Here is a 20,742-nt window from a genome sequence, read left to right on the forward strand (position 1 = left end):
GACAAGGACATTTTGTGATCCACACACAGCCATACAAAACCAGCTTACTGAAAGGCAGACAGAGCATAAACAAGGTTTCTCGTTTTGTCCTGTATAAGTAGCTGCCCTCTTTTCACTAATAGGAGATTTAACCTCAGTCTAGGATCCTGAGATAAAAATTACTATGGCACCACGTGATGCAGTTAGTATCACTTCTTTTACAAGTAAAAATGTTAGGTATCATTTGCATTTACAAATTTACTTAATAATGAGTACATAGTCTAAAACTACTTGCATACTATGTTAATTAAAATAAGAACTAGAAAATTTTGAACTGAAGTAAAGAAAAATAATTAACACCACATATTAATGTTAACATGACAACAATATGAAAACTTGACATGGATTTCTAACATATCCTCAAAAACAGGTTCAAGGCATCATAAAGTTCCTGGAAACAAAAGGAAGGAAAAAGCCTGAAGGAAAAAAAATAGAACAAAGAAGAATCAGATGATCAGTTGGAAATTGAAATGTACAGGAAAATTAAGAACTAAGTGGATAAAGGAGAGGTCACTAGAAAGAATTAGGGTAAATGTGAAGTTTGATAAATTGTGTTAGTTGGTTTAGGCAAATACATTGACAGTGCTGTGTATTTGAATACAGTGCATTTGAAGCAATACTGAAGTACTTGGAGCCTGACCATTCTCCATCCTTAGTTCTAGATGCTGGACATGGAGGTTTTCCCTGGTGGATTTTGGACTTATTTGGGTCTGATTATAGCCTGATTCTTCCATCTTGGGATGGGACTATTTATCCTGTGTCATTGTATGTTAGAAGCATGTCACTTGTTTTTTTCTTATAAAGGTGTTCACAGTTGAGAGACTTCCTTGAGTCTTGGATGAGACTTGAACTTCAGACTTGCCAAACTACTGGAATTATTACACACTGTGTGCGTGTCTGAAGTTCTATTATATTTTTCTGTATAAGATGAACATGAGAGTTTGAGGACAAGGGATGAAAGGTTATAATATAAAGTGAAAAGGGGTGAGGTTGTAATGGTTAGCAGTGATTGTCTATTTGATGACATCTGTAAGCCCCTAGGGGACAGGGCTTCTGGCATGCTTGTGGAGGATTGTCCTGATTAAGTTAACTGAGAAGGGAAGACCTGACGACTGTAGCCAGTATAGAATCCTGGGTTGGGATCCTATACTGTAGAAAAAAAAGCTGCGCACAAGCATGCCCTCTCTTCCTAATTATAGCTATGACAAGTCCAGCTGCTTCAAACTCTTGTTGTGTTGACTCCTCTGCTATAATGGAGTCACCCTGGAGCACTGGGCCAAAACAAGCCCTTCTTCATTGTTATTCAGGTGAGTCAACTTATCACAGAGATGAGAAAAATAATTAAGACAATGCAATATATCATCACCAAACATGCAAATAATAGCATAGCAAAACCTGGGGGTGAGGGTGAGAATCAGGACCCGGAGTCACTGTAGTGATCCAAAATGTCCAATATATACTTACTTTGCTTTCTATTTTTAACTTCTTGAGAGGAAATAAACCATATAAAATGATAATGCTATATTTTTGAGTTTGAGTTTATACCTTAAACAGGATCAAAGGAAATAGAGATACACAGAAATCAAGTCTTCAATCATAGTGGATGTAAGTTGTTACAAAACTAATACTGACAAATTGAAGTTTATGTGGGGATCCCCTCCAGCTACACTGACAAAGTAACTTAAGGCTTAGAGAGGCTGCTCAGTGCTTAGGGACACTTGTTGTGCCTCTGTAAGACCCAGGTTTAGTTCCCACATAGTTCACAACAGCTTGTACCCCCAGCTTCAGAGGAGCTGACTCCCTCTTCTGGTCTCCGTGGTCACCTGCACACTCCTAACATTCACAAAGACACCTATTCACATGAATAAAAATAAACCTTATAACTATCTCTAAAAAATTGTGAGAGAATGATGAAAGACAGTGAAAGGTTAAAACAGAAGTGTGATAAGTTGGAAGACGTAACAAGAAGGACACATGACTTACAGGCAGCAGAAAGGAAAGTGGTGAACATGGAACCACTGTATTGATAACACTAAACAAAACTGAATCGAGCAATCTGATTAAAAGACAGATTTTCTGATTTCTAAATTGCAACTTGATGAACGTTTTATGTTTAAAAATGTCATAAGTCATACTGAATAGTGGATCATGATGAATTTATGGTGAAATAATCAAACTAGTGATCTAAATGTATATGCCAGACACAAGGACAATAAAATATTAATAAAATCTGATGGACCAGAAGAGAAACAATCCACCGTTGTAGTTAGAGAGCTCAACATCTCTCTGTCTGCAACTGATACCACAAAAGAAGGCATGGAGAGAGCCTGAGAGAACTATCCAATGACAGGCCTCCTCAGCCTTTGAAAAACTGTTCAGCCTGGCTAGGCGGTGGTGGCACATGCCTTTAATCCCAGCACTAGGGATGCTGAGGCAGGCAGATCTCTGTGAGTTTGAGGTCAACCTCATCTAAATGTGAGTCCAGGACAGCCAGGGCCACACAGAGAAACACTGTCTAGGAACAACAACAACAACAACAACAACAACAACAACAACAACAACAACCTGTTCAAACAAAGTGCAACACAAGTCTTGCAGGTTTCCAGAGACTGTGAAAGCTTCCGTGAAAAAAGGGGAGAGGGTGAGAACGGCTATCAAAGCCGTCTCTGCTCACAACAGAATCTAAGCAGAAATCAGTGCGAGAGGGTTACTGGAAATTTTCTAATACTTGTCAATGCCTGTGCGAGTGACTCAAATGGAGCGAAAAAGACACCAAGCTAAATGAATATAACATATTAAATCTATGAAGAATCTGAGACTTAGGAAACTGTCTGAAATTAATAACCCGAGCTTCCACTTCAAAACGCCCTCAAAAGAGCAGAATGTGGTGGAATGTTGGAAATAACGAAGAGAAATCAGAGACATTGACAAAGAGATGGACTTGCTTCTTAAAGAAGCAAGGCAAGGACTCTGGAAGTGGGAAGATGTATGCGAGCAAGAAGCAAATTATCTGCATCCTTTGGGTTCATGACCAAGAGTCGGTCTTGAGGAAGATTGATAGCCTATTTTCTGAGGAACTGCCATATGGATTTCCATAGCCCCTGTACAAGTTTTCACCGCCAACAATGGAGGATATACCAAAAGGATGCTCTATCCTACCGTAAGAACACTTGCTCAACTATTGTGGCTTTGTTCATAATAAACTAGAAACAATCTAGATGTCCCTCAACTGAAGACTGGATAAAGAAAATATGGTACATTTACACAGTAGAATATTACTCAGCTCTTTAAAAAAAAATGACATTATAAAATTTGCACTAATGGATGTAACCAGGAAAAAAAAGTTATCTGGTGTAAGTTAATTGAGACCCAGAAAGACAAATATGGTTCGCATTCACTTATAAATATATATTAGCTGCTAAGTAAGTGATAACCAAACTATAATCCACATACACAAAGAAGCTAAGTAAAAAGGAGAGCTCTAGAGCAGGATGCATGGACATCTCTGGCAAGGAGGTTTGCTCTTTTCTGAAGAGGAAATGGAGGCAGGGTTGGCTTGAGAGGGAGGGAAGGTGGGGGGAGTTGGGAGGAGTGGAGGGAGGGGAAACTGTGGTTAGATTGTATTGTATGGCAGAAGAATCTATTTTCAATTAAAATTAAGCAAATAAATAAAAATTATCCATATCATGAAAGATGGACTTTTAGGACTCAAGGGTATAATTAATTTGATGAACACCTTCTCAAACAAGACGTGACCATTTCAATTAAGTGAACCATGAACCACAGCTCAGTCTGAGCTAAATCGTTTGAACAGTCTCATAAGAATTAAAAAGAATTAAGTTTGTAATTTTAAAAAATCCATAAAGACAGCTTTAGTGTAAGCTTATTTCACAGATGAACCTGCTAAATGTTCAAAGGAAAATTAACTGGGCATTTTGATTGGTTGTGGCCTTTCCTCTCCATCTGATGCAAGGAGAAGTTTCCTTGATGATAGGTGAAAACTACTCTCATCTATGGGTATGAGGACAGATGTTTATATATTGCTGTTAGGAAATATGCTGCTTTATTAAATCAGTGGTTATAGGCTCTACTCCATGACTTCACTAGCACTGAGTAGCTAGCTCAGTTTCCAGTACAAACATGCAGAGTTGTGAAACGATGACCCAATGCATATGTCTACAGCCACTCCCATGCCTAAATCTCAAGGCACACTGCAGAAGAGAAGGCTGTAAGAGCTAGCGGATCAGAGAGTTTACTATGAGATTGTGTCTCCTAGCAATGACAGAACCTACACCCTTAGTCTCATTAACATGACTTCCTATACATGAGGTGAATAAGGATGACACCAGTGGATATACCAAAGTGGATGGGGAAGTCTCATGAGGCCTCAGCCCCACACAAAGAGCAGCTGAGGACACCTGGGAATGGGAGATGTGGTTTTCCTCAGAAAAAAATGGGCACAGCAATTGGTTGTCCAGTGCCAAAGGGTCAGCACTGAAAACATACATACAAGTAGCATTGTATAGAATGAAAAGGTTATGTTAAGTAATATTGATTTTTCTACATGTATATATGTAATAATAATTAATGAAAAAGAGGCCATGAAGGAGATCAGGGAGAAGTATTGTGGAGGTTTTAGAGGAATGAGAGAAATGTTGTAATTAAATTATACTCTCAAAGTAAAAAAAAAGGAAATTTAAGACCATTCTTAATTCTACTTGATCTTTTCTAGGAAAGATCAGAAGCAAAAACAATTTTCTTTTCACTCTATGAAGCTAGCATTATCCTTACCTCAAAAGCAGGAAAAAAAGAAAACTAGAGATGAATATTCCTCACGAATATTACCATATATTTCTTAAAATAGCAGTAGATACATGTGATATAAACAACATAACATTGATATATGTCTATATACATATCAGGATATATACAAGTAATTACATATGATTAATAGATGAAATTTACTTCAGAGATGAATAAAAAAGAAAAATCACATGATCATAACATTTGATCCAGACAAAGTATTTGAGAAAGTTAAATAGTGTTAATTTACAGTACTAAGAAAAGTTACTATGACCTGGTAGCAATCAAACTAGAAGCAAGCCCTCTTCCCTCAGATTTCTCAACAGAGAGGTTATAAACAAGCCCTCTCTATGTCTCTTCCTGAGACACCAGTGGTTTGCAGTGACAACTGTTCTTTTCAACTGGGAAGCATAAGGCTTCTCCGAATTCAGCTGCTGCTGTGCCCTGGCTCTCACTGGAGGAGACTGCTATCAGACCGTTTCACGGTGCTGAGTACATTGGTAGACCCTGATTATATGGAAATACATAGCCAAAACGAATCTCCGAATCTTCAAAACACATTTTCCATACTTGAGAAGGGCAGCTTGGAAAACTAGAAAAATATTTGCTGAAAAGTTGTTTTAATTCTATTTTCTTTTTCTCTCGCCTTTATTCTAGAACAATCAAGGAAAGCATCCTACATATTTTTTCAAGTAGAATCAATAATATAAAGTTTTACAAAGGAAAATTCCACTTGTACACTGATAAACTATGTGAGGTATTCAAACATTGCTTTAGGCAGATCTTACTAATATTACTATGGTTTTTTACCATGAGGAAGAATTGTCTTAATGTCATCTTTATACTTTTTTCCACTTTTGAGTCTGTGAAAATATAACATCAAAATTCTTATATAAATATGCCTTATGGTTGAAGGAAATAAAACTATAGAAACTTATATACCAAGATTTTAACAATGAATGGAGGGCTTAAGAATATTTTCGATGATTTCAGGGATTAGATACCTCACATGTTAAACATCTGGCACATATACCCCTGGTTTTAGAAGGTGATCATGGTCCAGAGATGCTGGGAGATGATATCTGTTAATTTGCTTGGTTTCAGCAAATCCAGAGCCAGGACAGAACTGGTAAAGGTGTAAGGAGTCTCTTCTACTTTGCAATACAGTGTAAGCAATCTCTGTGGTTCAGGCTGACTGACTCATTTTTTTCTCATTAAATAAAGTTGCATCTTTTTTTGCAGGGGGAAGTTGTTGTACAGTTTCTGGACTGAGGCATAGAATTTCATGGGTAACAGACATGTCAGGGCACTTGGTATACAGGCTCAAAGTGAATGCAGATATATCGTTATCGGTGGCTCCTTCATCAATATGACTGAATAAACGTGGGCCTGGAACATACATCAAGAAATCAAACTTATTGAAAAGAAGCACTCCATGGAATCCATATGGTGTTCTGAAACCCCTTTCCTAAAATATATTGTTGCTTCAGTAAAACAAAAGAGCCATTAGGGAAGGAAGTCCAAGGTTTGATGAAGTGGCCCAGCCAACAAGGACATTTGTCAACACATTTGGCAAAAGGGTTTGGCTCCTTGAAACCTACATGCTGGAAGTTGTGTTCTGATCTCCACATGCCCACCATAGCAGGGACTCACTCACGCACTTGCACATAGACACTTACACAAACAGGCAAATAAATGTATCAACAAGGTAAGTGGTCTATGCTAAGAACAAACTGAGATCAAACATCCACATGCCACTATTCTGCCTCCCATAGACTTCGACCTTTCCACAACACTGTGGATAGGTTGGTCGGCAGTCACCAAGGTCAATCACTTCCATTGTTCTAGGAGCCAGTGGTATTAATCACATCATCCTCAGATTTGCCTGAGAATGAAGCCACCACATCATCCTCAGATTTGCCTGAGAATGAAGCCAAGGCCAAAGCGTATCATTTTGTTAACACCTTTTATCTGTAAGTTTATTACAAAAGAAAGCAAAAGCTGTTCCAGTGTGTCAGATCCCTTACTTAAGGCACATTGAGGGAGACTGTGACATTCCCTGCTAAGTCTGTAAGTCTCATTAAAATTGTGGACTTGCTAGCTCTTTTTCATAAAAGAAATTTTGTTCTAAGTTTGGCATAATTAGCCCTGATAAAAGCGCTAATCACAACACCATGTAGCTCTGGATCAAGCTCCTACCTTAAGAGCTTCTTCGTGCAATGATGAAAGATGCTTTGAGTACCAAGGAACAATAGATAAGACCAACACGGTGTGATAGCAAGCCTTTGATGAAATAAAATCGCACAAACCCTATATCACTGGGGAAAAAAATTAAGGAAGGAAATGACTGGTTCTGGCTTGTCAGAAAGATAAGAAGAAAAACTGTAGGCACAAGGCCCAGAAGTACTGCCCACACATTTGAGGCAGGAGCCAGCTGCGGTGGGAAAACTTGTCCCCATGGTCTCACTTCCAAGTGCTTTCTCTGGGCTAATTATTTTGCTAGGTCAGGTCAAGTGAGTACAATGAACTGTTTCTTGCAGTGATATCTCGGTAAAAATTCCTGGCATCACAGCCAGAGCCTAAACTTAGCCAAGGGCTCATAGGGAGTATACTGCTAGAGGGCCATGCCTGCAACCTGCTAGGCCTATCTTCCTCTATGAATAAAGACATTGATACATCCTATGCTGGTCAAAGGGACCAGGAAGGATCAAAGAACACAAACTGTTACAAGTCAATATTCTCTGTCTCTGTATTATGTATAAAAATTAATTTAGATGTCATGGTAATAATAACTGATTAAACATGATTTTAAAGGAATACATATATTAATTTATGAATTCAATCATGATTTTTTCATCTTTTAGTGGAGAGGTTCATTAAACCAAGCAGAGGTTTTCCACTTTCCTCTATGAATTACAGAGGGAGGATGACTTGGGGTTTGTTTTTTTTTTTCACTCAATCTTGTAGTCAAAAATACTGTCACTATTATAATAATAACAATAAACCTAGGCCGGCTTTACTTCACAGACTCCAGTGGGGTAAATGTGAACAGAGTGAGGTTTTACTTTGCTCTATGAGATGTTTTTAAACACATACTTCTGTTCTCTTTCGAGTTATAAATCTCACCATAGACTACTGTTAAAATGTGTCTCACTGAATTAAATGCTAGCAACTAAATTAACGGACTATTCACCAAAGAAAGTCGGTGCATAAACATCTTGATTGTCCCTCACAGCAAGGCATTCAGGTAATAATACTCAACATGATTTCTAGTTATGGATGACAACTGTGCCCTTGACATATGTTAGTTCACTTAAATTCACAGCAGCTACAAAGAGAGAAAGCAACTTTTTTTTTTCATTTGTGGTGGTCACGGGAACGGTCAGTGGCTGCAGTCTGAGGCAGAAATCCTAACCCCACTCCATACAATTAAGAGAATGAAACAAAACTCCTTAACGATAGCGGCACATGTCTTTCTCCGGTCAGTGACCCAAGAGGAGCCAGCCTCAAATAAATTTTGCTTACTTATACACAGCCTAGGCTGATCTATTCCATATATGCTGTCACCTTTAAACCTCTTTCTCATCTTGGCCCAGGTTACAATTTTGTCAATTTAAATAGACACAGGAAATTGCAAGTCTATCTCCCTGGGCAGATGGGAGATTCATACAGCAAAGACATTGCCAGAATGGTTTCTTAAGTAAGCCAGGGTTCTCTTGCCAAGCTGTCAGAGCTATGCCACCCTGTGCTGCCCTGCCCCCCTTGAGGGGTTCCTTAGAGGCATGCCCTTTGATCAGGAGATAGGCCTCATTTTGTACATCAAGGTTGTCTCCTTTTGTTGTTGTAAGAATAGAACCTAACTGGAGGTCAATCTTGGCGACCACACATTAGCAGAAACTTTCTCAGCAATCCTAAACCTCAATTGCGGTACATACTTTTTTTCTTCCTACGGTATCTAACAAGCCTGGTCAGTGTACTAATTATCTCTAGTCATATTGGAGTTAGTGTTCCTTCAGCTAACGAGCGTGGTCTGTGTACTACTTATCTTCTAGTCATGTTGGGGGCAGTACTTCCCAGCTAAATTCAACTCCGTGTAAGTTAACGCCTCCTAAGGAAGTTCACTAGTATCAGTTTTACTCCGCCTGTCTCCTGCATCACTGCCTGATAAGCTTATTTGTGAAGATCACAGGAACTGCCCGGTGCCAGGTACCAAAGAAGTGGCAGAGCGCAGCTCAAACAACACAGGACCCATCTGGCCCTAGGGCTCAGCACCTGGGCTCCTGTACTTATAGCAGGCAGCTGGAGAAGTATTTGGAGGCTTTATTTTCAGTATTAAGCACTGGTAATAGCTATCTGAAGCTTCATACACACAGCGATGTTTTTGGACTTTGAAGAATTACTGAGAGTTGCTGCTGTACTTAAGGCATGAATCAACTTCAGAAGTACCAGCTGTGCACATGCAGCTTTGGCTCTTTAGTCACAGCGCTAGAGGAGCAGCCTTCCCTCTCACCGACAGCTGGACTCTCCCTGAGATGCTGCTGGAACCTGTCAGTGAAGTTCATGGAAAAAAAAAAAAAGAAAGAAAGAAAGAAAGAAAGAAAGAAAAGAAAAGAAAAGAAAAGAAAGATACTACAGCAATTAATTTTGAGCCCTAGGCTTCTGCTTCGTCTCATCATCTGATGCAAAGGTGTGTTTGAAAGCCTGGCTTCTACAATCAAGCCACTTCTGGGATGGCTCCAAGTCTTCAGAAGATGGCTATCATCCTAGCTTTCTGCAGGATGTGTCTATGCAGAACCTGCCCTGTTTCTAAACCTGTCTGGCATAACTTACGGCATCTGGCACCACACCTGATCACACAAGATGCTCAAGAAATACCACCTATCCTGACTATATTGTTTAGAAAATTAACTAAGGTTCATGGACACTTTGGGCAGTTTTCATACAGCCCGGGAAATGAATTAGCTTGCAAGTATCTGTGAAAGAGTGGTAGCTCGTTGTGAGGCTCTCGGTACCAAACTCCTGTTTTCTTCTAGTCTGGAACTATTAGTTTCTCTTTGCTTCTCTTGGCAATTTCATGCAGGGAATTCCAGTAGTTCCAGGCTGTTGTGCGTCCTGGCACAAAGTCAGACACTGGTGTGAGTTTTGCCTCTGTCTTTTCCTCTACACTTAAAGCTAGACTTCCAGCTGGCCGTTTGGCTGTCTCGTGCCTTCCTTTGCACTCATCCTTTGGACTGCACAGTATGCTTGAGCATACAAATTCATGTTTTATATCCAACTAGGATAATCCTTTCCCTTTTTTAACTCATGATCTATGAGCTCCATTCCTGGAACTTGAACTACCTTTATGTTCACATTTTGATGTCTCCTACTGATCAGCTTTAGTGTTCATAAACATATTTTCTTCTTATCTTGTTGTATGATCTTTTTACATCTTAATTTAAAAACTATGGTGCTTTCTTGTTTAAGTTTCTAAATGGTCGTGTTTCTTTTTTTTTTTTTTGAAGGAAATTAGTATTCTTTTGTGAAATTATACTTTCACTTTTAGGGCAAGGTCTTGCTGTGTAGACCAGGCTGGCCTTGAACTCCTAGAGATCCACCTCCCTCCTAGGTACTTGGAATTAAAGGCATGTCCTACCATACCCAACCCATATTCTGTTTCACAAAAATCGTTTATTTCCTCTGTAGAGACACTGTTGGGGTAACTTCAATATTTTAATCATCTCTTGTTCTTTTTCCATCTTACTTGTTTTTCTCTTGGGTTTTGGTCAGGGGACAATATGCATTTTTGTGAAATCTGAACAGCTAGAACTAGGAAGGCATTTGCTTAAGCATCTTCCTTCCTGCTGTCTCCACAGTTGACTTACAGAAGTTTGACCCTTCATTCTTCTGACCTTTATCATTGAACATTAATCTACCTCTCAACTGTAACGCCAAGACACCTGAAAGAAACCTTTCCCTTTCATCTTTTATAAGGTAGTTCTTCAGGACCCTTCTGAATACATCTACGTCTACGTGCAATTTTGCAATTAGACATACTTTTTAAAAAATCAATTATAAAAAGCTGATATACTATTCTAAACATCAATAAAATAATTTATTATGGGATTTGAAAAGCAAATCATATTCATATTAGCAAATATCAAGACTTTTAGAAAATCTAACGTTAACTCCCAATTTATATGTGCCAGAATAAAGTTAATTGAAAAATATTTGACTATAAAAACTACTAAATATCAGGTACAAAAACAAGGATACAGATGTAAAAATATATTAATTTATCTATTCCACTTGTCATATAATTGGTGCTATATATGAGGAATAGAAGATCACAGCAGTATTTGTTCTCAGTACATCAAAACTATCAAAATTGTCTTTAATTTCACAATAATATAGGAAAAACTAGAATGTACTATTAAAGGAATTCAGATCCTGTTATTATCAGCTCCTGTTATTTCCCAATGCCAGTGGAGTCTCGGGGAAGTCAATGTGGCGGAATCTGCACTGCTGGCATAGAACAGATTCATAAGCTGCCCAGTCCTGAGCAGTGCAGTTAGGCTTACATAACCCCACCAGCCTGGAGCAATCTGGTTAGGTTCACAGACATAGTGCAGCCAGAGATTATTCAGTTGCTATTGCTCCCATCCCCCCTACATGTAAACCTCGAATCTATTTGCACCTTTGAATCAGCTGTTCTGTCTAAAATAAGGCCCTGAGTGCTCCTTGCTAAGACTCATTGTAAACATGCAAATGGAAGCCCACCAGGGCTTGGCTGGAGCTTGCGACACAGAGGACCAATGTCAATCTTCCCTGTTTGTCTGAAGGCTGACCTCATGAAGAGCTCCTCCTACCTGCAGATGTTGTCACGATTTCTGTAGTGTTTCTGAGGCCCATGAAGTCAAACTGATAGAGCCGCCATGATTTCTGATCAGCTGCCTCAACTGAATTTTTCCTCCAACGGTAAATCATTTCTTCTTTGGGGTAGCCATCTAGAAGCAGAGCAGATATTAGCACCTGCAAATTTAGATGTATAAAACATTACATCAAATCTGTTTCTAATCACCCAGTAGTAGTTACAATTTTAGGTCCTTTTTTTTTTTAAGAGACACAGAAACTCCAAAAGTCAAAGGACAAATGACCCCTCACACTGTCCCCTGACTTCATGATGAACAAATAATTACTTAGCTAGGAGCCTGGCCATGTCATTATGGGTGCAGTAAGTAGAATTATCATCTACATTTCTTTAACCTTGAACCATCATGGTGAGTTGATCTTCCAAGAGAAGAGGAGTCTTTCAGTGTTAGCACAAGCACCAGCTTTGTCATCCTGGCCTAAGCCCAATATCCAACATTTGTTAACCAAGACTGCCTTTATACCGTGGAGATGGCATCCATAATATATATAACTCCATGTACGACTATTCATATATAGTTTTAGTGAGCTTTTTTCATCTGAGCTTACGAAGCTTCCTCCAAGACCCAAAGATCACCTAACAAAAACCCCAATACCAGACATAAGAAGTACCCATTTGAGTTGTAGGCCAAGGCTCTCTGGAACATACCCAAAATATATAGCCTGTTGTTGTTGCCCTTGGTTACCTCCCCAGAGGTGGAAGGTGAGTCCCCATTGCTGAAGACACCATCCAATTCAGAAACAGATTCCAGAGACCCCACAGCTGGAACTGACCTGAATGTCCCCTCCTTGAGTACTAGCTCTTATGATATCAGAAGGCACCAATGGACGCTTCCAAAGGAGGGAGGCAACCCACATTTCTATCAACTCTATGAACCAAATCAATGACCAGCATGGCATGATAGCCCTAAAGTGGCACACATACTTTTGAGGTCACCAACTGTTCTCAAATATTCAAGGCTAGTGGAGTCATGGTTATGGGAGGAGAAGCTACAACCACTAACTTACTAAACCAGCATAATTCATATCAGCAATCTATACACATGTATTCTTATGCTCCAGATATACATACACACATACATGTATACACATATAATCACTGGGAGATCTCTGTTGGCATCTCTTCATTGGTTCTACCTGCTAAAACTGTCATTCATTCTCACTGGTGAAATTTTTAACTTTAGTCATTGTGTTTTTCAAGGCCAGGGTTTATATTGGGTTCTTTTAAAATAGTTTTTATCTTATAGCTCCTTTTTCTGAGATCTGATTATCATATTTTCATTTACTTATTTAGATATGATTTCCTACAGATCTTTCAAAGTGTTTAACATGGCAAACTGAAAATCTTTTAATAGTACATCTAACACCTGGGAAACTTTAGTGGTGTGGGCGTGCATGCACACATGCACAAAGAGATCAGAGAACAAGTTTTGTACCCCCAGAAATCAGAAACTATCTATTTTGTTTAAGGAGTCAGGATCTTTCTCTTCCTAAACTTTCAGCTCCCTTATTCAGTTAGGCTGGCTGGCTAGAAAGTCTCAGAAATCCACCTGCCTCCCTTGTCCCACTCAAGAGGCAATTACAGGCATAATTTTGTACTTGTCCAGCAAGCACATTACTATCTAAGCTACCTCCCTAGCCCCTTCAACAATAACTTCTATTCCAGGTGTTTTGTTTTGCTCGTAGATGGTACACTTTTCCATTTCTTTCCAGGTTATGTAACATTTTTGGAAACTAGACATTGACAATGTAATATTTTTATCAATTGTTTTAAATTTTCATGGCTGCATTCAATATATTTTTTATTATATTCATTCTTATTCTATTCTTTCCTCTATCCAGATCTACACCCACCACCTCCCAACTTTATGTCCTCTTTTATTAGTAACATTTTTTATAACCCACTGAGTACAGTTTGTATTTCCAATATATCCTAGATGTGGGGTGTGGCTTTCCACCTTCTCTTCTGAGGTGGTGCACAGCACCTAGGCAGGCAGAGCCTCCAGGTGCATGGCTCAGGGCCTGCATTCACTGGTCCCCCCCCCCTTGATTCCCAGTTTCATGTTCTTCAACTTAAGCACATTCATACCTACATCCATAGCACAGAGCACACAGTGGCCGAACCCATTTCCTTGGGCACTGATCATCGTCCAAAGGCATTGCTGCCTTGACCTTTATAGAAATGCAGCTTCTCAATACACATCAGCAAGAGTTACTGGTGCTTGACAAATCAGCCTGTCAGCTGGACCTTCCTGAAGACCTTACATTTACTCTTTAATAGAATGTTTTCTAAGATAGCACTGCCTATGAAGTCGGCTTTATAACCAATGACCAGCCTCCAGCAATTCAGGCACTGCAGGGTTTGCAGCCAGTCAGGCATGAAATTTTAAAACATGCTCAGGCAAATGCTTCTGAATTCTGATTACCCCCTAACCCCCCACCCCACTTTATCCTTAAGGACTGGGCAGACCTGCCTTGATTTTCATTCATGTTCCACTCAGCCTACCAAATCTGAGTAAGGATGCTCTGCTCAGGGGTCCCAAGTTCATTAGCTCAATTGCTGGGCTAGGGTCTCTGCACCACAGGCTTCTGCTTCCATTTAGTCATGGCCATCAGGGTTCACCACCATTCCTCAGAGGCTGGCCTCACAAAGCCTGAGCATTGTCGTGTCCCCTCCTCATCTTGTGTTTCTGCCTCCAGAACTCTCTTCTCTTTGAGGACTAGATTCTAAGTCCTATTGTATTATCCTAGCAGGGTGCGATGGCCACACTACTTTCCCTCATGACTAAAGCTGATTGGCTGGCTGGTTTCCTTTGATTTTTTGCTTTTCGGGATGTGGGCCTCGCTGTGTTGTTAACAGATTGACCTCAAGTTTCCCACTTTATTTGCTCAGGGATACTCATCATTCCTGCCCCCCTCTCTCCCCCACCCCCTCTGTGCATTGTGTTGTCAACATTTTAAAGAGAAAATGTCTGTAGACATAATATTGCAATTTTCACATCCGCACAGAAAATGTCTACCCTTCCTCTCTTCCCTCTGCTTGACTTCATAGTGTAATTACTGAAGTTGGAACTCAGGTGCATGTCCCTCCCTGCCTCCTACAGAAGCATCACATCTTCAGCTCCTCAGTGTGAGCTTCAGAAATGACGCATTTTCCAAATTCTGAAGCACTATTCAGAAAACTCTAAGATGTACAGGAGAATTCATCTATCATCTTAGCTTGTTTTGTGTTGCTGTAAGAACACAACTGAGGCTGGATACAGGAAAAATAAAACAAAAATATTTATTTAGCTCAGAGTTCTGGAAGCTTAAGAGCATGGTGCTAGTGCTAGAATTGGCCTCTAGTCTGGGGCCCAAAAGCAGATATCATGGCCACCATGTGGTGGCATGGCATACAAGCTATAGCAGTGGCAGTGCAGGCAGAGAAATCGGATGAAGTCGCTGCAGGAATTAAAACGGAACTGCCCTGTTTTGTAATGAGCACAAGGTGGTCAATCCCATGCTATGAGCATAAGAAGTTCTCTCAGTACCAGTCCCTTCAAACATCATCCAGCAATTCGAAACTGGGCCCTGAGAGTCAAAGCTGTGCAGAGACACAGCCATTCAAACCATCAGCCCATACACTTTGTGCTAGTTTAATAAATGCTTTGTGCTTTCATTAAAATGAAGGTTGATGTGATTTGGATGTGAAATTTCCCCTATGGACTTGTTTCTTGAACTACTAATCCCCAGATGTTGGAGGACGCTGTTGTTTGAGGTTGCAGTGCTCCCACTCTGGGTAGACTTTCTGAGCTCAGCTCTAGATGGAGGACTCCCTCTCCTCAGCAGGTCCTCCTACTCTCTGCATGACCTCATCTGCAGAGTGCCCTTAAGAACAGATGGCCTTAACCGCATCTGACAAATGGCTTTCGGCACAGTTCCCTGCCAGCTCTGCCCTCCCTATGCCTATAGGATAATTATGTACTATGTTCCCTCTCATATGATGCTGCCAAATGCAAATCAAGCATCCTTGGAGTTCCTAGTTCCAACCAAATATGTACATCTATCCTGGGAGCCCCCCCCCCCCTTCCACCAAGGACTGAATGTCATTGTTCACTCCAAATAAAGTTGAGCTATCTTGCTGACGTTGTTCAGGTCCATCATAATCACAGCCTTCTGAGCCTGGTGGTCTGCTTCTGCTCCTCTTGCCCTGGTGAGCTGGTGGCCAACACTGGCCCCCCCCACCCCCCAGAGAAGAGGAGACCCATACCCAGATGGTGGCTGAATTGTGGAAAGTCATGGAACCTTCAGTATGTCCTGCCTTGGTTGAGGAAATAGGTAACCGAAGGTAAGCCTTGAAATTTGGCAGACAAGCTCCACTTTTTGTATATTATCAGCTTCTTGACTTTGGATGCAATGTGTCATGCTTCCCTGATAAAACATATAAAACCACCCTTTCTTTTTCTTTTTTTTAAATTTAATTAATTTATTCAGATTACATCTCAATTGTTTTCCCCTCACTTGTATCCACCCGTTCCTCCCTCCCTCTGGCTTTCACCTCACTCCCCTCCCCTAGGTTTGTAACCAAGGGGGACTTCCACCCCCACTATATGGTCATAGGCTATCTATCAAGTCTCATCTTGGTAACCTGCTTATCCTTTCTCTGAGTGTCATCAGGCCTCCCCACCACAGGGAAGAGGTCAAATATGAGGAACCAGAGTTCATGTCAGAGTCAGTCTCCACTCTCCCCACAACTGTGGAGAATGTCCTGTCCATTGGCTAGATCTGAGTAGGAGATAAATGTTACTGCATGTATTGTCCTTGGTTGTTGCAGTAGTTTGAGAAGACACCCCTGGGTCCAGATCTACCTGTCATAATGTTCTTCTTGTAGGTTTCTAGGACCCTCTGGATCTTCTATTTCCCCACTCTCCCATAATTCTCTCATCTAGAGTCCCAATAGGATGTCCTCACATCTATCCCAATCTCCTAGTAAGTGAACACTTTCCTGGAACATCCTTTTTTAGGCTAGTGTCCAATTATAAGTGAGTATATACCATGTGAGTCTTTCTGAGTCTGAGTTAACTCACTCAGTACAATCATTTCTAGTTTCATCCATTTGTCCACAAATTTCAGGATTTCTCTGTTTTTAATAGCTGAGTAGTATTCCATAGTGTAAATGTACTACAGTTTATCCATTCTTCTACTGAGGGACATTTAGGTTGTTTCCAGGTTCTGGTTATTATGAATAAGGCTGCTATGAACATGGTTGAGCATATGTCCTGTTGTGTGGTGGAGGATCTTCTGGGTATATTCCAAGGAATAGAATAGCTGAAAACCTTCCTTTTTACGTTGGTTTTTTTTTTTCAGATTCTTGGTCATAACAATAAAAATTACCTAATTTGTTATGGTTTCTCTAATGTTAATTTCTGATAAAAAATATCCTAACCAAAAAACCACTGGGGAAATGTGTTTCTTCAGCTTACAGCTAACTTGAGGGTTAGTCAAGTCAGGAGCTTGAAGCAGCTAGTTCTATCTTCAATCAGGGGCAGAGATAAAAAATGATCCATGCTTCCTGGTGCTCACTGGCTTTTGTTTTTCCACCTTATATAAGTCAAGATCTCCTGCCTAGGTTTTCCTACACCAATCAACAGTCATGATAATCTCACAAAGACATTTCCACTGTCCAACCTAGTATAGACAATTCCATTAAGACTCCTAAGGTAATTCTAGGATGTATCAGATTGATAGTTAAAACAAACCAGTACATAATTAAAAGGTCTATGATTTGTTTCATACATATCACAGATGTATCCTAATGCCTAATTATTAGTTCATGAACTGGTCTTTGGCATAGTTCCTTGCTAGGTCTCCCCTCCCTGCACCTATAGGATAATTATGTACTGTGCTTCCGCTCATATGATAGGAGAATGCTGTCAAATGCAAATCAAGCATCCTCGGAAGTCTATGTATGAAAAATCACACAGTGATCATACATCACTGGAAATGAATACATCTTATATTTTTTTCATCTTTTGTCTTCTCTACCTCTAAAAAATATGGAAATAATTTATTTTCTCCTTAACTTACACTAAGTATGTAAAATTCAGCATTACTAAAAAGAAAAAGCAATGAAAAGGGGGAAAAAAGAAATGCTGTCAGCTAGTTTTATTTTTATATTTTAGAGATCCACTTTTACTATGTAGTACAGGCTAGCTTCAAACTTGATAGTGTTATCCAGATCCACCATAAGGAAAACTCAACATGCTGTGGCATTTCTGGCCAAATAAATGGAAGGAACTCTTAAAAAAAAGTGGGGAACTATCACGCCAAGGCAATGTGTATCTTTCACTGGTACTGATTCAAGCCAGCTGACTATTGAAAGCAGGTGACACTGTGCCTGGCTGGCTGCTCCATGATGATAAGGAATCCGTGGTCACGTGGTGAGCTAATGACACTCAGACACACCAGCACACATCTGTCACAAGAGTCAGGTGAAGTTTGTGCTGGCAAAATGTACAGTGCCTTGTGTTTATCTGAGACTATACCTTAATAAATAGGAGAGGGAACAATTGAAGCCCAACGAACAGATGGATGCTAGGTAAGAGGTGCACGAGGCACCCTTCTACTCTTTCAAGGGTAAAAGTAAAGCTTACTTAGCAAGTTAATCAGTTATTTTGAAATTGATTAGATTTATCCAAAGAGTTATTTGAATCCTAGCACCAAGAGAGCATGTTAGCATAGTCTTGTAATCCCAGCACTGAGGAGGCAAAATCAAGAGCTTCAGGAGTTCAAGACCATCCTTGGTTTTCTAATGAGTTTAAGCTTAGCTTGAGATACATGAGGCCCAACAAATAAAATAAGAAATAAAAAAAGTCTTAGCACTGTGTCTTAGTTAGGGTTTAATTACTATGAAGAGACATCATGACCATGTCAACTCCTCTAAAAGAAAACTATTAACTGGGGCTGGCTTACAGTTCAGAGGTTTAGTCCACTACTGTCACTGGGGGAAGCATGGTGGCATGAAGGAACAGACACAGTGCTGGAGAGGTAGTTGGTGTTCTATTTCCAGATTGGCAGGCAGCAGGAAGAAGGAGTGCCGCTGGGTCTGCCTTGGGCTTCTGGAACACCAAAGCCCACCCCCAGTGACACTATTCTTCTGACAAGGCCCCACCTACTTCAACAAGGCCACACCTCCCAATAGTGCCACCCCCTATGAGTCTATAGGGGCCATTTTCATTCAAACCATCACATACTCATGCCACCACAGAGTCTTTTTTTTTAAATTAATTTATTCGTATTACATCTCGATTGTTAGCCCTTCCCCTGTTTCCTCCCATTCTTCCCTCCCTCCCACTTCCCCGCTTCTCCCCTCCCCTATGTCTGTGATTGAGGGAGACCTCCTCCCCCTATATATGCTCTTAGAATATCGAGTCTCTTCTTGGTAACTTGCTATCCCTCCTCTGAGTGCCGTCAGGCCTCCCCATCCAGGGGACATCCACCACAGAGTCTTAATCCTATTAAATACTTGGAGCTTTTTTCCAGATTATGTCTCCTTTTTGGTGAATTGCAAAGAATGATAATAGTATTGTAACATAATACTATTATAATAGTATTATATACATTATTATATCATGCCTTAATATTATTATAATGAGCCTTAGTATTGAAGAAAGCATAGAAGTACATTTTATAGATGTAATGAGTGTACCTCCCATACCCCTGGATTTATATGATAAAAGCAAAGTCCTGAGCAGTTTCACATTAGCTACTTCGTAGTATCACAGGTAGCTACTTAGAATGGAATAAGTGTCTTTATAAAAGATGCAGTAGTTTACTTTTTTTCTGTCTAGTCCTGAGTGATATCACATTAGCTACTTGGTGGTATCACAGGTGGCTGCTTAGAATGAAATAAGTATCTTTATAATAGATGCAGTACTTGATTTTTTTTTTCTGTTGAAGCAGTAAATATTGAGTCCTCAGCAGGCACTCAATCGGTTAACCCCAGATGGTAGAATTCCTAGTCCACAGAATAGAGAAAATCATGTGGGTTAATCTGTTGGTGTGTGGGATTTTGTTACAATGGCCTGAGCTCATCACATATATACCAGTTAGTACTGGATTAGTTGACAAGGATCTCTGAGATCAGGGTCGCATCCCTTCTCTCTGGTCTCTTCTCTTATGATTTTAGGTTGGGATACACAAAGTACGGAATTACAGTCCACACAGCCTTTGTGAGGAGAAAAGTCATATTTGCTTTGTCTAATGAGAGTTCAGTGGCATCCTAGTCTGTTGCCCTTGACCTACTTTGAGAATTATGTAGAGGGAGGAGGGGACAGTACTGGTTTAAGATATGCAGTGGGAAGTGGTTCCACATTTGCTTGGCTTGTGTGGAAGAAATAATATTCTTCTTGGGAATTGTGATCGGTGTTTTGTTTGCAGTTGTCAGTGTGCCCATGCATAATTAGTTTTCTGACGTCATAAAAATGTGATTTTCCCAATGCAGCATCACACATGTATACCAGAAGTAGGCAAAGCATCAACCACAAACTTCTCAGTGTTGTGGTGAGAGCCTATCAGTAAAGACATATTGCAGTGTGTTAGATATTGTGGAATCCATTGTTGTCTACAAACCCTGCAGACACCACCTAGAAACTGTTTCAGCTTCATCCTTAAAATTCTCAACTTGGTATAGTGTAATATATGGTATCTTTATTACTAAAGAAAGACCCTTGCATAGGGACTTCTGCCTACCCTTAGGCTATTAAATACCTGGTTTTAAGATATTATACAAGCCATGCATCTTTCAAGGCGTTCTCTTTTCAAAAAATTGTGAGGCCCTTTCAAACTTTCCTTCTAGCCTAGCTCCATTCCTTTTCAATTTATGCCAACCTACAGAACTCTACCCACACTATGGGACCCACAGTAACCACACTAGGCTGGGAATCAGCGTTTATTCCTAACCCATCTCCATTTCTTTGTCACTACTGCTGATCCACAGAACCATCCTATCTG

The 20,742-nt window shown here is 40.1% G+C and overlaps 1 protein-coding gene across 1 annotated transcript in view; it reads right to left on the minus strand.

The window, feature by feature from the left end:
* Positions 1-20,742, minus strand: part of GABRG3 (gamma-aminobutyric acid type A receptor subunit gamma3) — a 552,883-nt gene that overhangs the window by 42,135 nt on the left and 490,006 nt on the right. The window contains exon 6 of the mRNA XM_084773946.1: positions 11,691-11,828. Within this exon, the coding sequence (XP_084630072.1) occupies positions 11,691-11,828 (138 nt within the window). The remainder of the gene's footprint in view (positions 1-11,690; positions 11,829-20,742) is intronic.

The sequence above is a fragment of the Acomys minous genome, assembly GCF_964271855.1.
Source record: "Acomys minous genome assembly, chromosome: 2".
Taxonomy (NCBI): domain Eukaryota; kingdom Metazoa; phylum Chordata; class Mammalia; order Rodentia; family Muridae; genus Acomys; species Acomys minous.